Source organism: Piliocolobus tephrosceles, chromosome 10, assembly GCF_002776525.5.
Source record: "Piliocolobus tephrosceles isolate RC106 chromosome 10, ASM277652v3, whole genome shotgun sequence".
NCBI classification, from domain to species: domain Eukaryota; kingdom Metazoa; phylum Chordata; class Mammalia; order Primates; family Cercopithecidae; genus Piliocolobus; species Piliocolobus tephrosceles.
Genome location: NC_045443.1, coordinates 88406109 through 88431603, shown reverse-complemented (window position 1 = coordinate 88431603; position 25495 = coordinate 88406109). Strand labels below are relative to the sequence as shown.

The 25495-nt window shown below is 36.1% G+C and overlaps 1 protein-coding gene across 1 annotated transcript in view; it reads left to right on the top strand.

Moving 5' to 3' along the window:
• Positions 1-3130: 3130 nt before the first annotated feature.
• Positions 3131-25495, top strand: part of EPYC (epiphycan) — a 50047-nt gene continuing 27682 nt past the window's right edge. The window contains exons 1-2 of the mRNA XM_023205816.2: positions 3131-3210; positions 5906-6083. Coding sequence (XP_023061584.1) covers positions 5919-6083 — 165 coding nt within the window. The 5' untranslated portion in view covers positions 3131-3210; positions 5906-5918. The remainder of the gene's footprint in view (positions 3211-5905; positions 6084-25495) is intronic.

Here is a 25495-nt window from a genome sequence, read left to right as displayed (position 1 = left end):
TTAAGATAATGGAAATAAAGGAATTTTTTCTGAAAGAAACTGAGACAAAGGTTGCAGAGAAGGCTTGAAAGATACTGGGAGGAGAAGATTGGATAAAATGAGCATGGTACATATGGGTTTATGGTGATACGAAGGCCTGGGGCTTTGGATTTCTGCTGAGTAGGAGGCCTCTGAGACAACATGAGGCTTATCTTAATAGTTCTTTTTTGGAAGACAGGTAATCATTGCAGTGAATTTTTGCGGTTGTTGTTTTTGTTTTCCCTTATAATCGGTGAGATGGAATGTCTACACCCTCCCATAGCTCTTAATAATGTCACCTTTTGAAGCCAGGGGCAAGAGCAGGCAGCAGGCGGCTGTCCTCACAGCATCTGCTCACCTTTGCTGTAGAACAAAGAGAAAGTAACCACTGGGAAAAGACTGTGTTTGGTTTAAAATTAATTCTGTTTAAGCAAGTAGGATGGTGTTAATTAATTTTGTAAAGAGTTACAGTGGGCCGGGCGCGGTGGCTTAAGCCTGTAATCCCAGCACTTTGGGAAGCCGAAACGGGTGGATCACGACGTCAGGAGATCGAGACCATCCTGGCTAACACGGTGAAATCCCGTCTCTACTAAAAAATACAAAAAACTAGCCGGGTGAGGTGGCGGGCGCCTGTAGTCCCAGCTACTCGGGAGGCTGAGGCAGGAGAATGGTCTGAACCCGGGAGGCGGAGCTTGCAGTGAGCTGAGATCTGGCCACTACACTCCAGCCTGGGCGACAGAGCGAGACTCCGTCTCAAAAAAAAAAAAAAAAAAAAAAGAGTTAAAGTGAAAAGGTTTTGTAAAGTGTTTTAGGGCTTAAAGGGATAAAGCCGCAAAGCCTCAGTTTCTAGATAACTCCAGGAGTCATAACTGATCACCTGAGGGTTTCTAATAACCAAGTTTGGACACTATTAAGAAAATTGTCATGAGACCAGAAGATATTCACCAAGGATAAGAAAAGCCGGAGCAGGTAACTTATCCTTCCTCACTGCTCAGTGTTGATTAGGTCCTTGAGTAATTGTAACCATTTGAGTGCTCACCCTTCAAAACAGATTTTGAAATATTGGAGAGGGTCCCAATAAGATGAAGAGAAATGATTTAAGAAATTAATTATTATAAGAAAATGTAAAAATCATATTTATTTGGAGGAAGAAAAGGTTCAAGAATGATCATTTCGGCTTTCAATGCTATCAAAGACATGTAGTTTGGCCTTTAAATTGTCGTGAAAATCAGACTTCAACTGCACAGTGTTCTGAAGCCTAAGGAAGACACAATTCAAACACCAACAGTTCAACAAAGGATAGCGTCGAAACAGTATTTCTGGAAATAGTCTGTAAGTTTAACCAGAGCCCTCCAGAAAGCAAGGGGCTAGGCAGCTCTCACCTCTCTGTCACCTAACAAGGTGCACAGAGTACTAGATCAAATATTGAGGGAAAAGGAAGAAAGTTAGGTATTTTCACAGATACTCAAGGAATCTGTTGTTTCTTCTCAAACATTTAGCAGAGCCTGAAGCTAGTGACAGGTAAATAGGCTATGAATCAGAAATCTGTGGAACTGAGCGCTAACACTGCCTTTTTATGTATACGCATATCCCTCAGAGAGGCTCAATCATGTCTAGGGACCCGACACAGAGAAAAGCCGATTTGATTTCCTCTTTCTTTGTGTCACACATGGTGCTGTATCATTTAACATCTGAGTCTCAGTAGTCCCATCTGTGAATATGAATTGTGGTAAGCACTCTGCTTAAGAATGTGTTGAGGTGATTAACAATCATATATGAAATCACCTGGCACCCCACATAGATCTTGCTGCTAAAGAGGACCAGCCTAGAAACTCGGATTCAGGCATCTTTCCAGCACTGCTTCTAAAAGTGGCCTTTATAAGACGGGGTGAGACTTTACAGATGCGAGAAAGAAGTCCCTGTCTCCAAGATGGCCTCTTCATTTTTTGAGAGGTCTTGGTAGACTTCATACATTATCCATTATCACTGATTCTGTTCCAAATAAAATTGTTTTTGAGAAAAACAATGTATACAAAGAACAAATCGTTTGGAAGCAGGGTTGGATGATGGGGATGACAAATGAGAATGCCCTGAATAGATGGGCAAAGACATTTTGAGGGCAGGGAAGGTGGGAGCAGAGGCAGGAAGGGGAGTGAGAGAATCCTAAAGACAAACCTTCTTCTCTCCCATCACTTGGCCCAGGAGTAATCCCACTTTCAAAATTCAATACATCTATTCGCTTGCAGACATGAAGGAAAATATTCCTGAAGCGTAAGTGAGAACCAAATTCCTAGATTTATCTAAAGCACACCAAAATACAAGAAGCAATTTTCATCTTTCTCTAGGACTTATGCAATGTAAAATTGAAGCATGGAAATATAAAGCATATTTTTTCTCTTCATATTTGTATTAAAGTTCAATTTTACAAACCATGGAAGTTAACAATAGCTTAAAATAAAACTTCTATTCTAAGGAAAAAATGTGAAATTTGATTTGTTTGTCTATGATAGATAAAATAACTTTTTTTAAAAAAAGAGTCCCTTTTCTCCCCAAAACACTCAGATCATGTTTATGCGTTACTTCTGGACGTAACTTTTTTAAGTTATGCAACAGTTTCATTGTTCCCTGCTTTGCTATCAAAGCATTCCACACAATCAAAATAATTGGAATATCTTTTTTTACTTACCCAATATTAAACAGGTAAGGTTTCTGCAATATTTACCAAATTTCACTTAACACTAATGAAAAGTGTAGAAAGCAATGCAAGACTTCAAGTTTTGGGAAAATTATTTCTTATTAGAGCCAAAATATCCATCTATAGCATCACTGTATACATGAACTTCATTTCTTAATTGGTAAATTTGTTATAGATGAGGTATGTTAAATCCAACTTTTTCCATTTAAAAATTTTAAGGTGTTACTTTGGCAATTATAACTCTATTAACATAATTTCAAGAACTTTATATAATATGTGATTTGGATCCTACTGCTTAGTTTGGGTGACTATAAAATAATTTGGGGTTTTTTAAAGACTGAGAAGTATTTCCCAATGTTAAGTTTTGCAAACAGAAAGTTGAGTGTTATAAATTCCACCTCCCACAGACCAGAATTCACATCCATTGGTCAGGGGCAAATACCACTAGCTCTGCATCCTCAGTCACTTTGTGCCATTTCATCACGTCAGAGCCAAAGGTAAGTTTTTATACTTGCTTTCTTCTTGGATCAGACTTTCTTTCCCTACTATAACAACCTTTAAAAAATAATTCAACTTGCCTTAATATCTTCTGGTGAACTTTGATTCAATGGATTTGGTTTATTTTTGTTATTGACTTTGTATTTATATTATTCTTGGAAAATCCAAAATTTTGAATTAGCTTAAGAATTAACAACATACAGCAAATAGTTAATCTCAATAGTCATGACAGATGCCAATAAAATTATAGTGATTTCCAATATATGTCTTAAGTAAAATGTCCTGACACAGACCACATTCTTTGCCAGTATAGACAGGCACTATTGATTGATATTAATTGAAATTTTATGCAAAGGGAGGAGATGGTGAAATTTCAGGAGATTAAAAGTATTGTAATGATGACATGACATTATGCATTTAGAATGTTTTTTGAGCTATATATTGAAAGTTTTAAAACACATAAATTTTAAAATATTAAGAAATGGTATAAAGTGAACACAAAGTTTCAATTAAGAATCTACATTAAATGCTATTATAATCACTTGAAGAAAGGAATATAGATTTTTAAACTAAACATAGATAGATGCTGTTTATATTTTTACAATTCACACAGACTACCTTATAGCTGATAGCACTAGGAGAGATGCAAAATGCAAGTAAATTCTGAGATGTAGCCATATGTAATCAAATATAGTATGAAGTGAGAAAAAAAGGGCAGCAAGTGTATAATTTCTTTGAACAATGGAAGTTCCCAGAAACATATAAGGAAAATATTTTTTTAAGTTGGTAGTGGCTTCTGTTAATGTTTCCAACTTGATTATGGGGGAATGGTTCCTGGAAGACTTGCAAACCCACTGCTTTATTAAGTAGGACTTTGTTGGTAATTGCCTAGAACAGTTCCAAATCTGCAATCCTGCAAAGATTTCTGCAAAGGAAACTGAAATAGAGGCTTAGTTTATCCAGTGTGAAGAAAAAATTTATTTGAAGAAAGCATAGGGGAGCTAAGAAGGAGCTCCTTGTACTGCTTCTTATTCTCAGAGGAATTTCATATCCTTCTGCCTAAACCTGGTTCATAAAGACTTTCTTTCAAGTAACTGAAGGTCATTTTGTCTGCCAGTGCATTCAAGTTTAAAAGTAATATTTATCATGAATTCCCTTTTATATGTATGCATAGGTACCAACACCACAGGTACTGTTCTTAAAGTAAACCCAAGAAGTGTGTTCAAAATATAAAAGCTTCTAAAATTAGATATGCTTGATAGAGAATTTTACAATACTTTGCCTCCTCAATAAAGAATCACTAGGTAACATTTTGATAACACTAACTTAAATGTTTAAGATTAAACATGAAGATTTTTTTCTAAACTAAAATGTATTCAAATGAGTATATATGGAACTAAACAAAATAATTAAAATTATAGGATCTTGATTGAATCCTCAAAAAGTATAATAAAAGTTTTAATGGAAAATAAGAATTGTGCTTATTAAGGAATTAAAAAAAAAAAAAGATGGCTATAATCCCATAGGCATACAAGGGAATCATGCTAAGTAGTGCCTTTTAAACACATATTCCTATTGGTTCTGAGTTCAAATCTTAGATAGCTATTTAAGAATTAAATAAAATACTGAGGACTAAAGGAAATTTTTTTCTATTCTATTTTATTAGGAACATTTTGGACAATATTGCATGGAATACTGACATACATATTAAATAATGTATGTATTTCTATATCCAGAGGCTACAAAGAAGTAACAGAAAAAACAAACAAAACTTTGTTACTTTGTTCTGAAAAAGGCCTTAGGCTTCAGTGTACAAGAAACAGTTATGAGTCCTATTTTCTTTAAATTATTTTTAAAACCCCAATGCCTAAGCCACACCATGGATCATTGAAACTGGAATTATTTGTGGATGTCCTGGTTGTATTACCAGTCAACTGTCTCAGTTTCTTCACCTATAAAATGGTATGACAGTTGCAGTCATCATCACCATCATCATCATTATCCTCATCATCTTCTACTTCATATCCCAGAGTCGATGAAGAATCTTTTTTTTTTTTTTTTTTTTTTTTTTTTTTTTTGAGACGGAGTCTCGCTCTGTGGCCCAGGCTGGAGTGCAGTGGCGGGATCTCAGCTCACTGCAAGCTCCGCCTCCTGGGTTCACGCCATTCTCCTGCCTCAGCCTCCCGAGTAGCTGGGACTACAGGCGCCCGCCAACACGCCCGGCTAATTTTTTTTTGTATTTTAGTAGAGACGGGGTTTCACCGTGTTAGCCAGGATGGTCTCGATCTCCTGACCTCGTGATCCGCCCGTCTCGGCCTCCCAAAGTGCTGGGATTACAGGCTTGAGCCACCGCGCCCGGCCGAAGAATCTTAATGTTTAATAAATGGTAAAACTATTAGATGATGAAAAAGCTTTTGTGAATAAGCTCTGTTTTTCTCTATAAAATAAAAGTTTACTGTAATTAAAATATCCACTGTAAAATCAGAGACAGGTTTGTGAATTAATTTGAACATCTGGCGGCAATGGTCCTAGGAAATCAGATGATTTCATGTGTTATATTTATAAATGATCTATGGAAGGAAAGCTACCAGCTTGAGTTCTTTGATAATGACACTAATTTATCATTTCTATTTAGTGTAAACTATTCATAAACTATCAATTAAATATTTATGCATTTTAATATTTTATAATTAGGAAAGCTTGAATAATGAAGACATTGGCAATACTTGTTCTGGGACTTGTCATCTTTGATGCTGCTGTGACTGCCCCAACTCTAGAGTCCATCAACTATGACTCAGAAACCTATGATGGCACCTTAGGAGACCTGGATAATTTGTACAACTATGAAAACATACCTGTTGATCAAGTTGAGGTAATCGATCCTCCTACTGTTGAACCTTTTAAATGCATGAGATGAGGAATGACTGGGGTCTGTTCTCTTCAAATAGATGTTTGGTTTTTTTAATAAGTAGAAAGAATTTTTGTTAATAATTTCATATTAACCTTTTCTCCAAAACATGTTCAATTTTTTGGAGGTTAATACCGGAACAGTCTTTTGCTATCAGGCTGGAGTGCAGTGGTGCAATCTCGGCTCATTGTAACCTCCGCCTCCCGGGTTCAAGCAATTCTCCTGCCTCAGCTTCCCAAGTAGCTGGGACTACAGGCACGTGCCACCACATGGAGCTAATTTTTGTATTTTTAGTAGAGACGGGGTTTCACCATGTTGGCCAGGATGGTCTTGATCTCTTGACCTCATGATCCACCCCCCTCAGCCTCCCGAAGTGCTGGAATTACAGGCGTGAGCCACTGTGCCTGGCCAATCTTTTGCTTTTTTAAAGTTCATGTTATTTCCTTCCAATTTTATTGCCAAATTGAACATAAAAATGCATTTCTGTGAAGTTAGAACAGAGAAAATTAGAAAAAGTTAATAAGCAAAGAAGAGAGTTAAAATGGTATGCATGCAATGATGAGGAAAATTTGGGGTAAAGGAGAAAGATGTGAGATTGAAATAAACCAGAAGAAAATAAAAATACAGAGAAAGAACAATAGTTTGGAACTCTACTGTAGCTCAAGAATGAATGTGCTTCCCTAAATAACTGATTGTCTCTCCAGCAGTAATGCAGAAATTGGTAAGGTTGGCCGGGCGCAGTGGCTCAAGTCTGTAATCCCAATACTTTGGGAGGCCGAGACGGGTGGATCACAAGGTCAGGAGATCGAGATCATCCTGGCGAAAATGGTGAAACCCCGTCTCTACTAAAAAAAATACAAAAAGCTAGCCGGACGAGGTGGCGGGCGCCTGTAGTCCCAGCTACTCGGGAGGCTGAGGTAGGAGAATGGCATAAACCCGAGAGGCGGAGCTTGCAGTGAGCTGAGATCTGGCCGCTGCACTCCAGCCTTTTTTTTTTCAAAAAAAAAAAGGGGGGCAAGGTTGTAGCCCATTCCATAAATTTGACATGACATGACATGTTCCTAATTAAATACAAGGCTTTTAATATAACTAAAGGATACAGGTTAATTTTTATGAATCAGAAAGCAAACAGACCTTGAAATGCTGGAGTGTAACTAATGTGCAACACTGACAAAGACTAATTAGCTATAAATAAACAAAAAGAGAAATTACTTCACCTTTAAAGGATCATAACATATTTTGGGCCGTCTTTAAAGTGTAAATCTTCTTAGAATAACTATTTTTGATAACCAAATTTAGGAAATATTTACATGAATTCATATATTTAACTTGTCTTGAACTAGATATATCTTTACTAAGATACTAAAATTTTTCAATATTGTTTATGTTACCTTATGAATACAACAGTCAGATTTGCACAATGTGATAGTTTTTAAAAATCTACTCCCCTCTCCCCCTTCTCTCTGTTTCTCTCTCTTACTTTCACTCTCACCCTCTTTTCACCCTCATTTCATCTTTCCCTCCCATTTTTTCTCTCTTTAATAAAGTTTAGGCTTAATAGCGGATCATTTTTCTTCTGCAAGTTTGATTATGACTTCATTTCCTAAGTCTTCATTAATATTCACTGTTTGATTTATTTCACTGTATGGATTCTGTTTGTTAACAGGATTTTCTATTGAGAATTTATGGTTGTTAACACCAATTTTGCCCTATGTGACTTCTACATCTCCAATGTGATGCATCAACGTAGAATATAAGATGAAAGTTTTTCAGTGGTTAACTTGTCTGCCTTGCTTGTTTTTTCATCTTGCATAAAAACACATTTGTTAAAAAAAACTTTTAGTGCATTTCTGAATTTATCTATCAAGTTAAACATTTTAGTTCAAACTTATTTGTCATTTCCCCTCAAACTATTACAGAGGATCAAAGAGATTTGATGATTACCATAAGTGAATCTTCTATTTTGAGTAGGTTTTGGGAATGGTTTCAAGGGTGCTGTCTATTCCTTTCACAAGACCAAATACACAGTAGGAAAACAATGCTGTTTGGGATCATGGCTTCTCTAGGCAAAAATGAAAAAAAATGACTATATCTGCAGAATTCTTTTAACCCATTCCTTACCATCAGGATCATTTTCACTGCCCATAAAGCTCTAGGCATTCTCATGAGGTTCAGACATTTTTCAGGACATCAAGAAATTTAAGCTAACAAACATATCTATATAAAGATGATTTAATATACAATATCTCCTAAGTATCTGTGTTTTCTGGAATAACAACTTCCTATGAAATGCCATATAATGTGAAATACCAAATATAAAGCATTGCATCTTTACATACTTCAGCCTTTAACACCTACAAACAACTCTAACTTCACACAGCCCTTTCTGAGCAATTTTACTTCTAACCAAACTTAGAATCCTCCATGACTGAGGGATCCAGAGAGCCATTAATAATCCCTTGTGGTTGATTGAAATATATTAGTTATCCCTTACTTAGCATTCCTTGGTGATGAGCTAATCATCAGAAAAACCAGTTTGTAGGTAGATGGTATAGATATAGATATAAATAGGCATATACATATGCTATAATAACTATAAGGCACTTAAAACCTGTAAATAGTTTTTAAAAATATTTATAGGGTAGATCTAGCAACAAGAAATCAACCAACTCAGTCATCCATTACCTAAGAAACAAAGAAATACAAAAACAAAAATATATGATAAAGTAAATAGATGACATGAGGAACAACATTTAGAAGAACTTTAGCTCAGATATTAACAAATTAAAATGAACTGCTTTTCAAACAAGTGAAAAAACAGTGCATAAGTTCTTATGGGGTGATGTGAAGTAAAGATGACAGATCCAGCCATCTGACTAGATTAACTAATAGAATTACTCATGACATGAATTTCTTCATGCAGTTCTGGAAGTCCAGATTTCAGTGACTTGTGGTAAGCTTATTTATCTCATTTTTGTGTATTAAGGTGAGTTGTTCCAAATGTTCTTGATTTCCTATGAAACATTCTGACTAAATACTACTAACATAACCCATATAGGGTACAGTTAAGGAAAAAAAATCCAGGGTAAATACAGCACATGGAAAATGGTAGGATGAAATTTTTGGTATTTTTTAAATCTCCAATGGCAAGGGTATGTTTCTGCCTGTTTTAGCCTATAATTTATCTCATCTGTAGAACAGAAAACCTTTATCCTAAAATTATAAATGTATAGGATAACGGAACAATGCCTTTAACATATATGCCAGTTTCTTATAAATTATAAGACTTGGCATTTTGTACCAGCATAATGGACCCTTGGTATAGGCTTTGGTAGATTAATTCTTAAGGCTTTTGATGTATATTGTAGGCAGAATTCTAAGATGTTCCCTAAAAGGCCCATTCCTAGTATGCCCATGCCCTCTACAATCCTTAATATCATGGGCATTTGGGGATATCACTTCTATAATTTGCCTATGCTACATGGCACACTTGAATTTAAGAAAGGGAGATTATCTAAAAGGGCCTGACCTAAACTGATGAGCTCTTTAAATCAGCATCTTGGTGTCAGAGTCAAAATATGAAGCATGAGAGAGATTCAAAGCAAAGTGAACTATCTCTCGATGACTTAAAAGACAGAAAGACCAATTTGGCAAGGAATGTAGAAGGCCTGTAAATGGTGAGAGAAACTGATGGCCAGTAAGTATATGTGGACCTCAGGCTTATAGACACAAGGAACTCTGAGCTCTGCATGAGACCAGAGCCCTGGTTATCACCTTGACTTTGACCTTGTGAGACCCTTCGAAGAGAAGCCAGTCAGATCAGGCCTGAACTTCTGACCTACAGAAACTGTGGGCTAAAAAACTGGGTATAGGTTTACCAAGTTTATGATAATTTGTTATGCAGCAGTAAAAAAAAATAAATAAATAAAACAAGATGGAACAACTTAAAAGTTTTTTATCTGAAAATCAAATTTGAATTATTCCACTGTAAATGTTGCATTTGTGAGTCTGGTGATTTAGGTGGTCAATACGTCAAACTGCCCCCAAAACCCAGAGGAAGAATCTCAGTTGAACTTTCTTGGTTTCTACTGATGGTGGTAGATTTGTTGGCTCCTGAGTTGTTGAGAAAGGGTCATTAAATTATTTGTGTTTGAAAATTATATTCAGTAATGTAATTCCAAACTGATGATTTGTGTGATTTCTTATGATCTAGACTATCTATGATCCACTGTTTTCTATATTAGAAGCAAGTTTTAGGCCCAACAATGCCATCAGACTGCTATGTATTACCCAGTACGTAAATATATTGGTGTGACATAAAATGGTTGCAGCTTTTACTGCACTTTCATTTTACTCTAATGCTGTGAATAGGATGGTTATAGGTTATATGATCAAAATGTAGACTTTTTGTTTTCTGATAAACTACAGCTAACCTTAAGTGAGCATTTATTATGTGCTAGTTACTGTTGTAGTCATATTACACTTACTACCTCATTTATTTCTCACAACAAAACTATAAATTGCTATTGTTATTCCTGTTGAATAGATGAGGATTTTCAGACAAAGAGCAGTTATGTAAATAACTTGACTAAGATTAAACAGTTAGTAATTATATATCATAATAGTGATGCTGTCTTCTCATATCACAAAATAATTTCCAAAAGGGTAATAAAAGACTATTATTCTGCCGCCATTTTCTGTCAAGCTCTACGTTGTTCTTTTAACTTGGTATTTATTTTAGTTGAACTGAATGCCAAGTACTCCGCAACTCCTAAAAGGAAAAGAAAAGCCTTTTCTTATGGGTAATGTGAACTAGAGGTACCCTTTATAGATAACTGACTCTGTTATCTAATTCTTGTAAGAAAGAATGGCATGAGACTACTTCTAATTGTAACTATGCATTCTTCAACATATATCTAAGTTCTGGACTATAATTTTGTATTTGTCACATATTTACTAGTCTAGGAAAACATTTTTCAATTTGCCTTAAAGGGTTCATCAGAAAACTGCATTGTTCAAAAGTTGGTATTATTTGAGTGGTTTAAATTGAGATAGACTTTTTGATGAAGGTGGTTATTTGATGTCTCCATTTTCATGTTATAAAGTTATTGATATTTCATTTTGCTTAGGTTGGAGGGGGCTTCAACTTGTTTTCTAAGAACAACATGAGCCCTACCTATGAGTAAAGCATTTTTCCAGCAAAGTGCTTGGTAGCAATGTTAAGATTTATGAGGCTCTATAGAAGGATGTCAACATCCATTCCTCCAGTAAAATTTTCTTAGCTTCATCCAGATTAATAAACTCCTCCTCACCTGTACTACATTAATTAATGTAGCCTTATATAATTACTTTTACTTTTCCTGTACTATCCCTGTGTATTCAGTAAACACCAAGAAATGTTATACTACAAAGTACTATAGAGCTGTTAATTGTATTTCCTGTACGATGACATGGAGGGCATTTACAATGGCACTATGCAATGGGTTTTGTGGGGATGTGTAAGAAAAATTTCTCTCAGGTCTCAGTGTCAGAATGGGTTACAACTTCTAAAAACAGTTGCTTACTTTCGGGGTTCTGTATTGGTAACTGAGTGTGCTTGTCATTATGGCTTGCCTCCTCAGCAACCTGGGGCCCAATTTTTGTCTCAGTCTTCCCTGGTTTCATACAACTTTGTCTACCTTTATTTTCTTGTCACCTCAACTATGTATGTAGATTTTTTAAATGTATTACCACGTGTTGTTTTAGAACTGTCTCATATCCTTTCTGGAATGATATGGTATATGCATTCATCAGTAAATAACAGTAGCAATGAATAAAGGAATACCAGTAAAAACTGGTCATAGAAAATTTCTTGCTTGAGAGATGCTTTCCTCGGTATTACCCTCCAATGATCTTAAAATTGAGGCAAATTCTCCTCCATGAACAGATAAAGTGGCTGGATGGTTTAAAATCATTCTTGTAAAGAAAGGCGCCATAAAGTATAGTAGTTACAGATGATAAATTCTTTAAAATTCTAGAAGATTTTTCAAAGGGATGAAATTATATTTAGCAAAGTTGTAGGAATGGTAGAGAACTCAATAAAGGCAGTTGTATCAATTAAAACTTGAGGAGAGGTTTCTGTTTATTTGTCTTTATTATAGTACGGTGCAATGCAAACTAACCAAGCCTCAGCACCAAGCAATATACCCCTGTGATAAACCTGCACATGTATCCCCTGAACTTGATAAAAATAAAATTAAAGAAAAAAGATAATAACTTTAGAATATATGTTGATGCTCTGTAACACTAGAAATTGCTTAAGGAGAATCAAGCTAATTCTGGACAACGTCCAGAAATCAAAGTACATTTTAGATAATGATATATAAAAAGTATCTTAATATTAGTTTTTCTAAATATAATAAATTGGTATAGGACTGAATTAATGTTAAAGGGTAATTAGTCTAGGAAATTGTCTCTGTATTTAGTGAACACAAAGTACTTATATTAGCAATATTTATACTATTCTGGTGGCAAAAGATATGGAATACTTGTCTTTATATTTAAAAATATATCCTACTGTGGCCAATTTATACAGTATATTTTGAAGTTTCATACATACAAAACTTTATGTTGTAAGAAGAAACTTTAACACAATCCGCCTGAATTAAATATCTTTTTCCAGAGTATGTGAAAAATAAAAGCTAATCTCTCTCTTTACTGAAGATGATTTGCAGGAAGGGAGGAAAGAATTTTGCTGATGGGATTTTAATATGGTTGTCTCACTGACTTTCCATAAGATTATTTTAAAAACAATGTTAAACTATTTAATTCTCATCCTACGCTATAGTATTTAAGAACCTTAAAAACTTAAGCAACAAAAAAATATACAATCACGTAGACTCATTGGGAAAACAAATACTGATAGTCTTTGCCAGTGACTTCTTTATATTTGTATTATATATTATTTATGAGACCACAAACATAAGATAACTCAAATAACTAACCCTAGAAATAAGGTATTATTGTAACCATTTAATAAGGATAACTGTGGAACAGTATTTTGTCCAGAGTTTTCATCTAGTAAGTTTCTGAGTAAAATTTAATCCAGTCTTTTAACGCCAAAGGAGAGAGACTGTGGCCCTAAAAGCCCCTATTCTTTTTCTGCTTCTTCTGTTTAATCTTTACTTCTTTGAGCTGTGCCCAATATTGAGGTTTCTTTTCTCTGAAATTAAGTGATTTGGTTATTAAGAATCAGAAAAACAACCATTTTCAAGTGATTACAATTAACACAATATTCAAATATCTCTGTTAAGCTGTCAAAGTGTTTAAAGGGGCAAGAGGTAATATGATTCTTCTGAACTGAAAGATGCTTTGTCAGGAATATGAGGATTGAGCAAGCTTTGCCAAATACATTTCTTCCTCATCTATTTTCAAGATAAAGTAGAAACTAAGATACAGCTTCATTGCCAGGTATTCATGGTTACGGTCTTTTAGATAATTAATGTAGATCACGGAAACAAATGTGAGCACCAGGCTCATGTTTAAAGCAGAATTCCACTGTGCTTAACGTGTCTACATGTCAGTATGTTAAACCCATAAAAATACATTTTTAGTAACTCAGGCCAAACAGTGCAGAGCCTTTTAAAGCTTTTAGAAGTTAATGGTTGCCATAGTGGTAATACAGAGGAGTTGCTTCAAGATTAATTTATTCAACCGTGTAGAACAAATTGAGAGATAGATAAATTCAAAATTTAATTTCGTTTAATGAAAACCTTAATTCTGTGCTTGAGTAAAAGTCCAAATATTCTGGATTTCAAATGCATTTTTTTTTTAAACAAAACAAGGAAGACCAGTCATTTAAATATTATCAGCTGAATATTATCTGCTCTAGGTCTGGGCTTTCTCATTAGGAATTGACTGGTGCAATGGGTATTCTCAATTAAGTGAATAAATAGGCACAAATATTTTCTTTCCAATTTGGCTCTGCTTGAGCACATAACCATTAACACACACACTATAAAGAATAATGGGAGAAACCATTGGCGTTGGGTGTTGCTCATTTCTACACCCATTTCCTCACCGGGAGGCAGCCTTGTCATAATGCTGAATAACACAGGGCTTAAAGTCAGACTTCTAGATGTAAGTGCCAGGTCTGTCACACAAACTGTATAAGCTTGGGCAAGTCATGCAACCTCTCTGGGCCTCAGTTTTCTATTTAGAAGATACCTTTTGAGGATTAAGTAAGATAAACATGTTAGCTGTTTAATATAGAGCCTGGTACATAGCAAATATTTAATAAATGCAACTAACTTTACCATTGGATCACTCACTCAATTAAAAGCCACTGAAACTTATGTGCTGATGATCACAGATGCCTTAAAGGAAGGGATGGGATTTGGGCTATGATGAAGGCTAACTCCCATTGTGCTTGGGTTCACATTAAATTCACTTACCAATCTTTTGCTGAGAGTCAAGAATTGGGGAAGGCAAATTAGACCAAATCTCTTCCTGTGCCTTGACAGTCTCAGGCTAGCAGTCTTACAGTTTCAGTACAATAGAGGAAGTTTAAAAAGATACATATAAGATATATGTATACAAGATCTATAGCTATGTATTGGAATGTAAGTTTTTATGAGTTCACTCACAAAATGCATATGCTGAGAAATTATGTTATTGAATCTGTCATTAGTTTTAAACCTGGCAGCTAATCTGAGATATAAAGTATTTACTTGTTTATCCATCACCTTTTCTTAACAGTATTTAAGTTTACTTACATGAATAAATGCTATAATGTACACACAAATTAACATACAAAGATGAAAATATAAATCTTAGTACAATAACTTTATCTCAAAATATTATATATGTATTATAAGAATACAATTTTCTATTATATTACCTGCTATATCATATCTTATATTATATATATTACTGATAATGTGTTATGAGGTGACAAATACAAACTAAGAAAGTGAGACAAAAAATAATAGTTGGGAACATAATACAAAGCCAGGAGTTGGGTAGATATATCAAAATTCACACCACTTTGTATTATAACTCGTAGAGATACATCCAAAGAGTAAAGTTTTTCCGGGCAGTAATGCTAAGTTTTAGGGGACCTCTATACTTGCTCCCATTATGTCCTATCTAAATTCAGGATCAGGTGAGAAGGAGAAATGGGATTCACACAAAAATAGAGCTCAAAATGTTCTCTTTTATACTGATAAAGGTGAGGTGTGCCCCCTGAATTTAATGCATGACTTCAGCGTGAAGCAAGTAAGAGCTTCCTAATACAAAACTCCAGAAATAAACTGTGCCATCAATCACAGGCAATGCTGACCAGCCACAAGCCTCAATACAGAATCTACCCCTGTAAATCTTTTTTCATGGAGGGGCAAAATGAAATGTATGCAATTGATAGTCAGTTCTCCCCAAAAGGGAAGGGGAACCACCTGGGGGCAGTTCCTTCTCTCAATCATCAATCAACTTAGGAGTGAGAAAAGGGATCAACAGAAGATCTAAGAAAACTTTTGATTGTTCCTGGAGAAAGTCATAAGATGGAAAACATCTTGGTTTAGCCTCATCCAGATGTTGGTCAGTTTATGTCCGTTGACTCTGATCTGTAATCTGTGTAATCTGTGTACTCAAACACAATTTGGAGAAATGCCCCACCAAGAGTTAAATTATGACACCACATTTGACTAATATTAGAGCTCTTCTTCTCTAAGTGTGGTCCCTGAACTGGCAGCATCAGCATCACCTGGGAGCTAGTCACAAATGCAAATACTCGGGTCCCACTCCAGACCTAGGGAATCAGAAGCTATATGGAAGGCGTTCAGTGAACAAGCCAGGTCATTCTGATGAGCCTATGATTTAAGAAGAATTGAACTCGGAAAATTCTCCCTAATATAATGTTCCCTCTCTCAGAGTAACATTTGAGATCTTTCTGTTTTCTGGCACAGTCTGTAAATATGCAACGGTGGCAGAATCAGTCGTCCAGTCTTACCTGAAGTTTCTCTTTCTTTCTGAAAACTTGAAGGCTTTGAGTTCCCCTTTTTGTGCTAAGACCTGTCTTTCTGGCACTTAATGCTGCATTGCATAGGTGTTCTGTCATATGACAGACTCTCTAGTGAGCAAGTATTTTCAGCCAGAGGGTTCTCCAGCCTGGATGTTATATGCCCAGTGGCTTCACCCTTTCCTCCTGCTATGGATTTCAAGAAGTCTACCTCTCCTCAGAGAGTTTTCTCCGTTCCCCATGATTTTGTCACCTGAAGCAGGAATTTCTAATCCCCTGGCTGTGCAGTTCTTAATAAGCTATGAGGTCTGTCAGAAACCAGGCCACACAGCAGGAGGTGAGCAGCAGGCCAGCCAGCATTACTGCCTGAGCTCCACCTCCTGTCAGATCAGCAGTGGCATTCGGTTCTCATAGGAATGCAAATACTATTGTGAACTGCGCATTCAGGGGATCTGAGTTGCCTGTTCTTATGAAAATCTAATGTCTGATGATCTGAAGTGGAACAGTTTCCTCTTGGAACCATCCCCAGTGGATAAACTGTCTTCCACAAAACCAGTCCCTGGTGCCAGAAAGGTTGGGGACAGCTGATCTGAAGAATCAACCTCAGCATATTTTTGAACTGAAGTTGCTATTGATATTTTTGAAGTCTATGCCCCCGGGAACCTAGTAAAAAACAATCCCTTTACTACATTCTCCTCAAGACTTTGTTCAATAGTTCAATGTTCCAGAACTTAATTAGTGTTTCTGTCTCCTACATCCTAGTCTGCATGATAAGTCACTTCTCTGGTGCAGTGATTCTCAACCTTGGTCACATATTTGAATCAGCTCTAGAGCTTTTTAAAATCCCGATGCCTAAGCCATACCTAGGACTACTGAAATCGGAATGATTTGTGGATGAGACCCAGGTTTGGTGTTTGACTTTCCTCATATATACTTTCAGTGACTTTCCTCATACATACTTTCATGCAGTTGTTCTAAGAAAAATTAATACACTTCTTAATTTTATCTCTTTACTTCTCTAGTACTGTGTTCTTTGGAAAAAGAGCCTTCTTTTTTAGTTAATTTTTATTTTCTTTCTGTTCCACACCTTCGTTTTCTGGCATAGTCCTCTACATTCTGTAAATCCGTAACTTATGAATCTGCTAAAAGTAACACTGTCCAAAGCATTTTGGAAATCCTCAAATTTCTGAGTTGGATATTTTTAATTGGATATGTTGTCCCATCGGACTAATTTCTAAGCCAGAATTGGGACTTCACTTGTTATTGTCCTCCCAGCCCTCCATTAATGCACCTAAGCTTCACTGGATTTTCCCTAATTCCACATTTCTCACTCTCCCTCTTAGGGCAAATTCTGGTAAACCCTGTCTTGAGTTTTCCAGGGACAGAGAAACTTAACCTTTGTTGGTTAATGTGTACACATATAGGCATGAAAATCTCCTTGCTAATATTCAATGTGGGCTTTAAAGAGTTAAATAACACGTATGCAAATATATATTATATGCTCCATTCCTTGACACATTTGAGAAGAACAAAGAAATACATCTAAAAAATATTGAGACAGGATAAAATCTTTTTGTCAGTGTGTTCTCTCTAGAGTTATAATATCAAAACTCTGATTAAAGACATAAAATTGAAAGAAATTAAATCTAGGCCATTTAAGATAAAACAATTTATTCTACTATAACTACACTAATTCTGTAATGTATAAAATGAACATTTTATTTTCAATGAACATAGAATGAACATTGAAGAGAATCAGTAAATTTTGGAAGTAGAGAGAAAAAAAGAAGATCCCAGAGACTAATGTTGTCAAGGCCAATAAATCGCTATTCGGCAGTCGTCTTTTGGCAGGGTGTTTTTTTATCATGCTAACGACTGCAAAAACTTATGAGAGTTAACACATTTAAAGAGTTTGATCCCTTGGAAAAGAGTTCTTCTTTTGCCTTATGTTATTATGGAGCTGATTTATCGAGAGTCTTTTGTACTTGTTCTATGGTCATCAACAATCTTTTGACTATAATTAGCTTCCCAAGTGGGACTACCTATGTGGTGGCACTAAGAGGATGAAGGTTAGCCTTCAGGTTTAATGTGGTCTTTGAACTTGTTTAAGATAATTTTGCCCCAAGAGATAAAGTCAGGTTTCTAAGTTTGTAAAATTTGCAAGAATTTGCTGGTGATACTGGACAGTAATAAAAAATTAACATGTAATGATTATCCCTTTCAAAGGCAGTTGGCGGTTAGCTGGTCCTCTCTGGGATATCCTCTGAAATACACATTTTTTTTTCTTATACAAAATGTCTGTAGTTACCCTGTGATAATATATGCATCATTATTATCATCATTGTTATTATGTATAAATAGAAGTTTTATTCAAAAAAGTTCTACAAATTAAAAGGCATGGATTTATGCCTCAATAAAGGCTGTGTGAGAAGAAACAATTTGCTTTGTGTTACACTGAGAAAGATTGAAACTGAATAAAAAATACTAAATTACTCCATCAGAAATAAAGAGCTAGAGTTTTGAAGGTTCCAAATATCTTGGTTTTCAGTCCAACTTCTTTGTTTTCAATTACTGTGACTGACTCGCTCCCCTCCTCCCATCCTCATGAGATTACTGATTTCAGCCTACATTAAATTGTCTAAATTGTCTTTCTGGCATCCTTACATGGAGAACAAGGGCAATAAGGGGGAAGGGAATATGAACTGACTTTGCTGTTAGATCATGTGTCTGAAGTGTTTGCCAAAGTTCCCTACCAATATTATTTGGAGACATTTAATTAGAACTAGATGACACATTTTAAAAACTTACTAAGTTTCTGGAGCCTAAGGAGACGATGGTGAATGGAGTCTTGAATAAACTGGGATGAAGCTGAAGTAGAAACTCTTTCTGGTGACTAAAAATGGAATATTGCCATTTTCTACAATAAGAAAAGGAAATAAGAAGAGAAGTATGTGAGCAAAGAAAAACATACTAAAGTCCCCAAAGAGACAAAGACTAGAGGGTATGACTAAATGAAACTTTAAAATCAGCTCTTGTTTCTTTGGCATGGAATTTTTCACTTAAACATTGCAATGTGTATGAATAAGCATTATCTTTTAGAAATATGAATCTGTGAAAAGTAACTATACATTGGGATAGATTTTAAAAAAAAGCATATGCATGTTCTAAACTTGATATCCTAGCAAGTCAATACCAAATATAATGATTTTATGATATTTGGTGTAATAAAAAGGCCATTAACTATTTCGCTATTTGACTTGCAAATATTCATTCATTACATAACTTTATTAATTTTGACTTCAGTTAGTAAAATACTGAGATTTAACAATAAATAAATGGAAATAATGGTGAATTTACACAAATTTGGTGATATTATATTTCAGTAAGTGCTACAACAAATAAGATCTAAGAATAGTTGTTTATAAAAAAGAAATCAGAGGATAAAGAGACAAAAATATGCTTTTATTTCTTCTAATGTCAATGATATGTACTAGATAAATAAACCTATAATTAGTTATCCCTTAAAATTGACAAGTATGAAAACTTCTATTTAACATCGATATAGGAGGTTTGTAAACTACAATCAGTGTTTGTTATAATTTTTCTTACTTTCATGAGAAGTAAGTAGTGTGTCAGACTGAAACTTTAACCTATGCCTACATGATGAGTGAGATAATTCCATGTATTCACCTGTTTCATTTTCCTTCTGGGCATTCAGATAAAACATATTGTTTACTTTTTCTGATTCTATGTTGGCTCATGTGGCCAGTTCTCTTCCCTTAATCTGTCAATGGACAGACAATACCAGTGGACCTTGAAGTCTCAAGCTGAAAATGGTGAAGTCCTAGCAAGAAAGAAATTTGGATCTCTGAGTAATTACATAGAGGAATGTCATAAACTTGTTTACCTGCATTAGAGAGTCATGTCAGCAAGATAGAATATTTTATTGTGTTAAACCACTGGGATTTTGGACTGCTTTGTTACAGCTACTAATGTAACTTGCCATAATATAGACATTTTCAACTTTTGCTTTATTATCCATTTCCCAGCTATATAAAGGGAGCAATGTTTAGCACTTTTATAGATTATTTAAGCAGAAATATACTTGGCTGAGTATACAATTTATGCTAGTTATTTTCATAATTGTAGAATATTTCATCTGGCCCATGATGAGGTCCAATTAAACCTTTCTTCTCCATGTCAGATATAATCTCTTTAGTGGACTGAATTGTTTGTTTTCAACAAATTTAATATTTCCCTCCTCCAAACAGTGCTGACCATAATAACAAACCATTCTTCTCTGTACCCAGTTTTTCTAGGCTGCCTCCTTAGCTTGCTTTCTTTTCTTTAGCTATATCATCATCACTGATCAGCTAGAGTTGAGATTAAAGAAGCTGCTCCTAATGGCTTCAGAAGAATCATTTCCTCTTGTTGGGCATTTTTAATATCACTTTTCTATGATGAGAAAAACTGAAAGTAACTTTAATTGCTTGGCATGGGGACCTTAATATGACTATCTCTGGCCTTAGGTGTATCTACACTAAAATATGCCTTGTTTTTCCTATTCTAATAGGAACAATAGTATCCTCATAAATATCAATGAATCAATAAGGATCTCAGTGTATACATGTTTTTACTTTCTTCAGGGATTTCCTGGACTCTCTTTATTTACCATTTGCACATACAGGCAAAGGAAAGATTAATAAAACATTATCCTTCCCTGACTAAATTGGGGTTTTAAGTCAAAATTATAAGGAGTGTGATTGAGATAAAAAGGTTATAGAGAAAGAAAAGAGAAACCTAGGTGTGAAGACTGGTTAACTGATCACTTAAGAGTTAATATGTACTCAGGTAAGGCTATTACACTGTACACATCTAGGAAGCACCATTCACATAGAATACCACATAGATAATGCTTCTCAGAGTTGTGCCATGGAGTGAGTGGTTCTACCACTAGATGTATAATTTTTCCATCTTTCCCTCAAATATAGAGCATATATAGCTAAAATTCTTGGCTCAGCAATAGATTCAAAGCTAGTTTCATCTAAAGAAGTTGAAGCACATCTTCTTTAGTTTCTTTTCATAATATGTTAGCACATATAATGAATGTCTGTAGTCAGACATGGAGATATCTGAGCCATAACTAATTATTTTCATACTTGCTCTTGCTATGAGATAAATAAGAAAGACACATGAAATGTGTCTTAACAATCAAAGGCAGGTTTATTTTAGAGAAATAAACCTGAGAGGGGCTTCTGACCAATTTTGGTCAGGAGTATTCTTGCTCACAGACTAAGAGTATTTTTGGTTTTAGGGTGACGGGGCCCATCACAATCTTGGAATGTTTCTGAGTAGGGGAAAAGTTTATGATGTGGTTGGAATGTCTCTGGGTGGAGGGGAGGTTATCTTGGGGCTGACATCTTTCTGGCTGGAGGGGAGGTTATCTCCGGGCTAGCATGTCTGTGGTTGGGGAGGGGTTTGGAATGTTCCTGGCTAGAGATGTTATTTGTGGTTTATGGTTATGCTGACCTTAGCCATTAGGTTGATGCCCTTTGAATTTAGGCAGTTTTTGATCAAGGTAAATTTTAAAATGACAGTGCTTGTCCAAGATGGTGATACTCCTGCTCTGTCACTCTTATGCAACTTTAACCATGTTATAATATTTTCTTACTCTTATACACAAAACAATCATTTCATGTATCAAAAATTGCCATAATTTACCTGTACTGATTCAACTGTATTTTTCAGGAGGCCTAATAATTGCTAGGCATACTGGAGTAGCAGCTAGGAGTATAATGGGGAAAAAAAAGAAACATGTAGTATTTATCGTCATGGGGAGAGAGAGATTAATCAAATACCCACAGATACAATATTTTTTATATTTAAAAATCTGTATCAGCTAGTTTTTGCTGTGTAACAATCAATTCCACATTTTGGTTACTTAAAGCAACCATTTATTTAGCTCACAATTCTGTAGTTCAGATATATGGGTTCCCATGTGCTACTGGTTCACACTGGGTTGACTCTGGTATATGCTAGGTTGGTACACTGCTGGCTGGACTAGCTTGGCCTCAGCTGAAGTGGCTTTCCTCTCCACCACGTGCTCTCTCATCTTCCAACAGGCTGGCCCAAGTTTGTTTATATGGCTATTAAACAGGGTTCATAGAGGACAAATGAAAGTTTGCAATGTTTCTGGACAACTATCCTCAAAATTAACATGAAATCAGCATATTCTGTTGACTAAACCAAATTAGGGGGCCATTATAAATTCAGAAATCAAAGATAAGGAATTAGGCTCTAAATTGTGATTACAGGAACTGGAAAGTCATATTGCAAAGGGGCATGGATCCAAGGAAGGGAGTAACTGCAACAATTTAAAGAATTGGACACAAATGCAATGGTTGATGTGCCAACAAGAAGTACACAATGCTCTAGGAACAACCAAACATATTTGTCTAAGTCAAGTAGATCACAAAAAATTTTCCTGAGGAAGTGACCCTTGATCTGAATATGAAGAATACATAAACAGTTGATTAGAAAAGCTAGAGAGAGAAGGGATTTCCAGGCAGAAGACCTAGTGCACACAAATGTTCTACAGGAGAAAGAACATTGAGAGCATAAGAAATTAAAGGTGGCCAGTGTAGCTTAATCAGACAGCAGAAGAGCTCAACTGGTGAGATGGAAGATGGTAACACTTAGAAGGGTGAAACTGTCCTATAAGTCAAAAGATTTTGAATTTATTCTAATAATGATAACAACCACTTCTGGGTCACTTACTATATACCTGTCATTATTCTAAATGTTTTATATATATTAGATTTTAACCCTAAAATCATCTGTACTATTTATACCAGGGTTTTACAAATAAAAAAAACTGAGGGACAAGGTATTGGGAACAGTCCCCCAAATCTGACCATAAACTGGCCCCAAAACTGGCCATAAACAAAATCTCTGCAGCACTGTGACATGTTTGTGATGGCCATGATGCCTACGCTGAAGTTTGTGTGTTTACTGGAATGAGGGCAAGGAACACGTGGCCCACCGAGGGTGAAAAACCATTTAAAGGCGTTCCTAAACCACAAACAATGGCATGAACGATCTGTGCCTTAAGGACATGTTCCTGCTACAGATAACTAACCAGAGTCCATCCCTTTGTTTTGGCCCATCCTTGTGTTTCCTGTAAGGAATATGGAATGTGGAGTTAGTCTATAATCTATAGAAATAATGCTTGTCACTGGCTTGCTGTCAATAAATATGTGGGTAAATCTCTGTTTGAGGCTGTCAGCTCTGAAGGTTGTGAGTCCCCTGATTTCCCACTCCACATTCCATATTTCTGTGCGTGTGTCTTTAATTCCTTTAGCTCTGTTGGGTTAGGGTCTCCATGACTGAGCTGGTCTCAGCACAAGGAGGTAAAGTAACTTGTCCAAGTCTTACAATGAGGCTAGATTCAAACTCACCTAGTCCGAATCCTTCCTTTTAACCAATATGTAATAGTATTTCTGCAAGCCCATTATTCTTGTGATTATTATGAACAAAGGTTAAAAAAATTGAAGAATTTTAAACAACTTTCATCTTTTTAAAAGAGTTCATTTTCCACTAATCATCAAAACATGCAAATCAAAACCACAATGAGATATCACCTCATACCTCTTAGTGTGTCTGGAGTTAGTTCATTCCAGTGGGTTCTTGGTCTCGCTGACTTCAAAAATGAAGCCGCAGACCTTTGCAGCGAGTGTTACAGCTCTCAAAGGTGGCATGGGTCCAAAGAGTGAGCAGCAGCAAGGTTTATTGTGAAGAGCAAAAAAACAAAGCTTCCACAGGTGGAAGGGGACCCCAGTGGGCTGCTGTTCCTGGCTGGGGGTGGCCAGCTTTTATTCCTTCATTTGTCCCCACTCACGTCCTGCTGATTGGCCCATTTTACAGAGTGTTAATTGGACCATTTTACTGAGCGCTGATTGGTCCACTTTACAGAGCACTGGTTGGTCCATTTTACAAGCCTCTAGCTAGCCACAGAGCACTGATTGGTGCATTTTTGCAGAGAATTGATTGGTGCATTTTACAATCCTTTTATAAGACAAAAAAGTTCTCCAAGTCCCCACTCAACCCAGGAAGTCCAGCTGGTTTTGCCTCTCAATCCCCACTCTAAACAGGACACCCCAACTGCTGTTGGGAATTGGGCAATGACCACTGTAGCTACTTCCTGTTGGAAAGGGACAAAGAAGGGGCCCTGCAGTGGCAGTGTGCTCAAGAGGGGAATTCTCTAGACCAGTCAAAGGGTTGGTCCAGGGGTCCTCGGTAGAAACTGTTAGTTGAGCTCATTTGGGGTTCCATTTGTAAGACTATCTGTAGCATGATGGCATCCATCCTGGAGGAAACAAATTTGACAAAGACGTTAAAAACACAGGGCCTGAAGGCAAGTAATAGCAACATGGCTGTTACGGGACCTAGAAAAGGGAGAAGCAATGTTGCTCAACTCCAGAGGTTGGTATAAGAGTTTGAAAGGCATTGTCTGATTTCAGAAGTATTTTCCTGTAAACAGTGGGCGACATCTCATACTATCCCTGACTGGTTAGTGGAAAAGCAACAGTCTTCTCAGGAAGGTGCAACGTCCTCCTTTATCAGCAGTGAGGAGGTCTAGGCCTCAGCAGTTCTGGAGAGTCACTGCTGCCAAACAGTCTATTTGGGACTGTAGAGTAAGGATAGATTTTGTTATTTCTTGCAAACTGTATGAGAAATCCGTTGAGAGTGTGTGATAGTAGAATAATATATGTTTCACTGTTAACTTCTAGCAAACTTTACTTCTGTTGAAAACCTTGTAAGTTTGGGATTTCAATTATTATTTGCTATTAATAAGACCTCATTCAGTCCATATTAACTGAGAATTGGTATAGATGGCTCCTTCCTGATTCTGTAAGTACATTAAGGTTTGGCTGAGTGCAAACAGCTCACATGTTTGAGAAGACCAGTTATTAGGCAATTTTCCTAACTCTGTTTCTGCAAGAGTTTCCTTATCACTTACTGAATACCCATTGTGTCTTTTCCCCTTAATCCCCTGGGAGGAACCATTTATTGTCCTATCCTGAAGGGAGTTCCTCCTAGATCTGGTTGGACTTTTGTATGGTAATTAATTAAGATTTAGATCCCCTGTTAGGAAACCTGCTGGGTTAAGGACTTTTGATAGGAAAACTACAGGTTGTCAGTGGCCTCAGTGCTTTCGGGCTATGCCCTTGTTTATACTGACAACAAGGTAGTATTGGAGTGTTATAGGATTATGGAGAAGACCTATAATTATCAATTATAGATTCTAAATTTACCCTGACTTTTAAAGGAATAGGGTACACTGTTTTTTCTTTACTATTTCTCTCTCTTTCTTTCTCTTTGA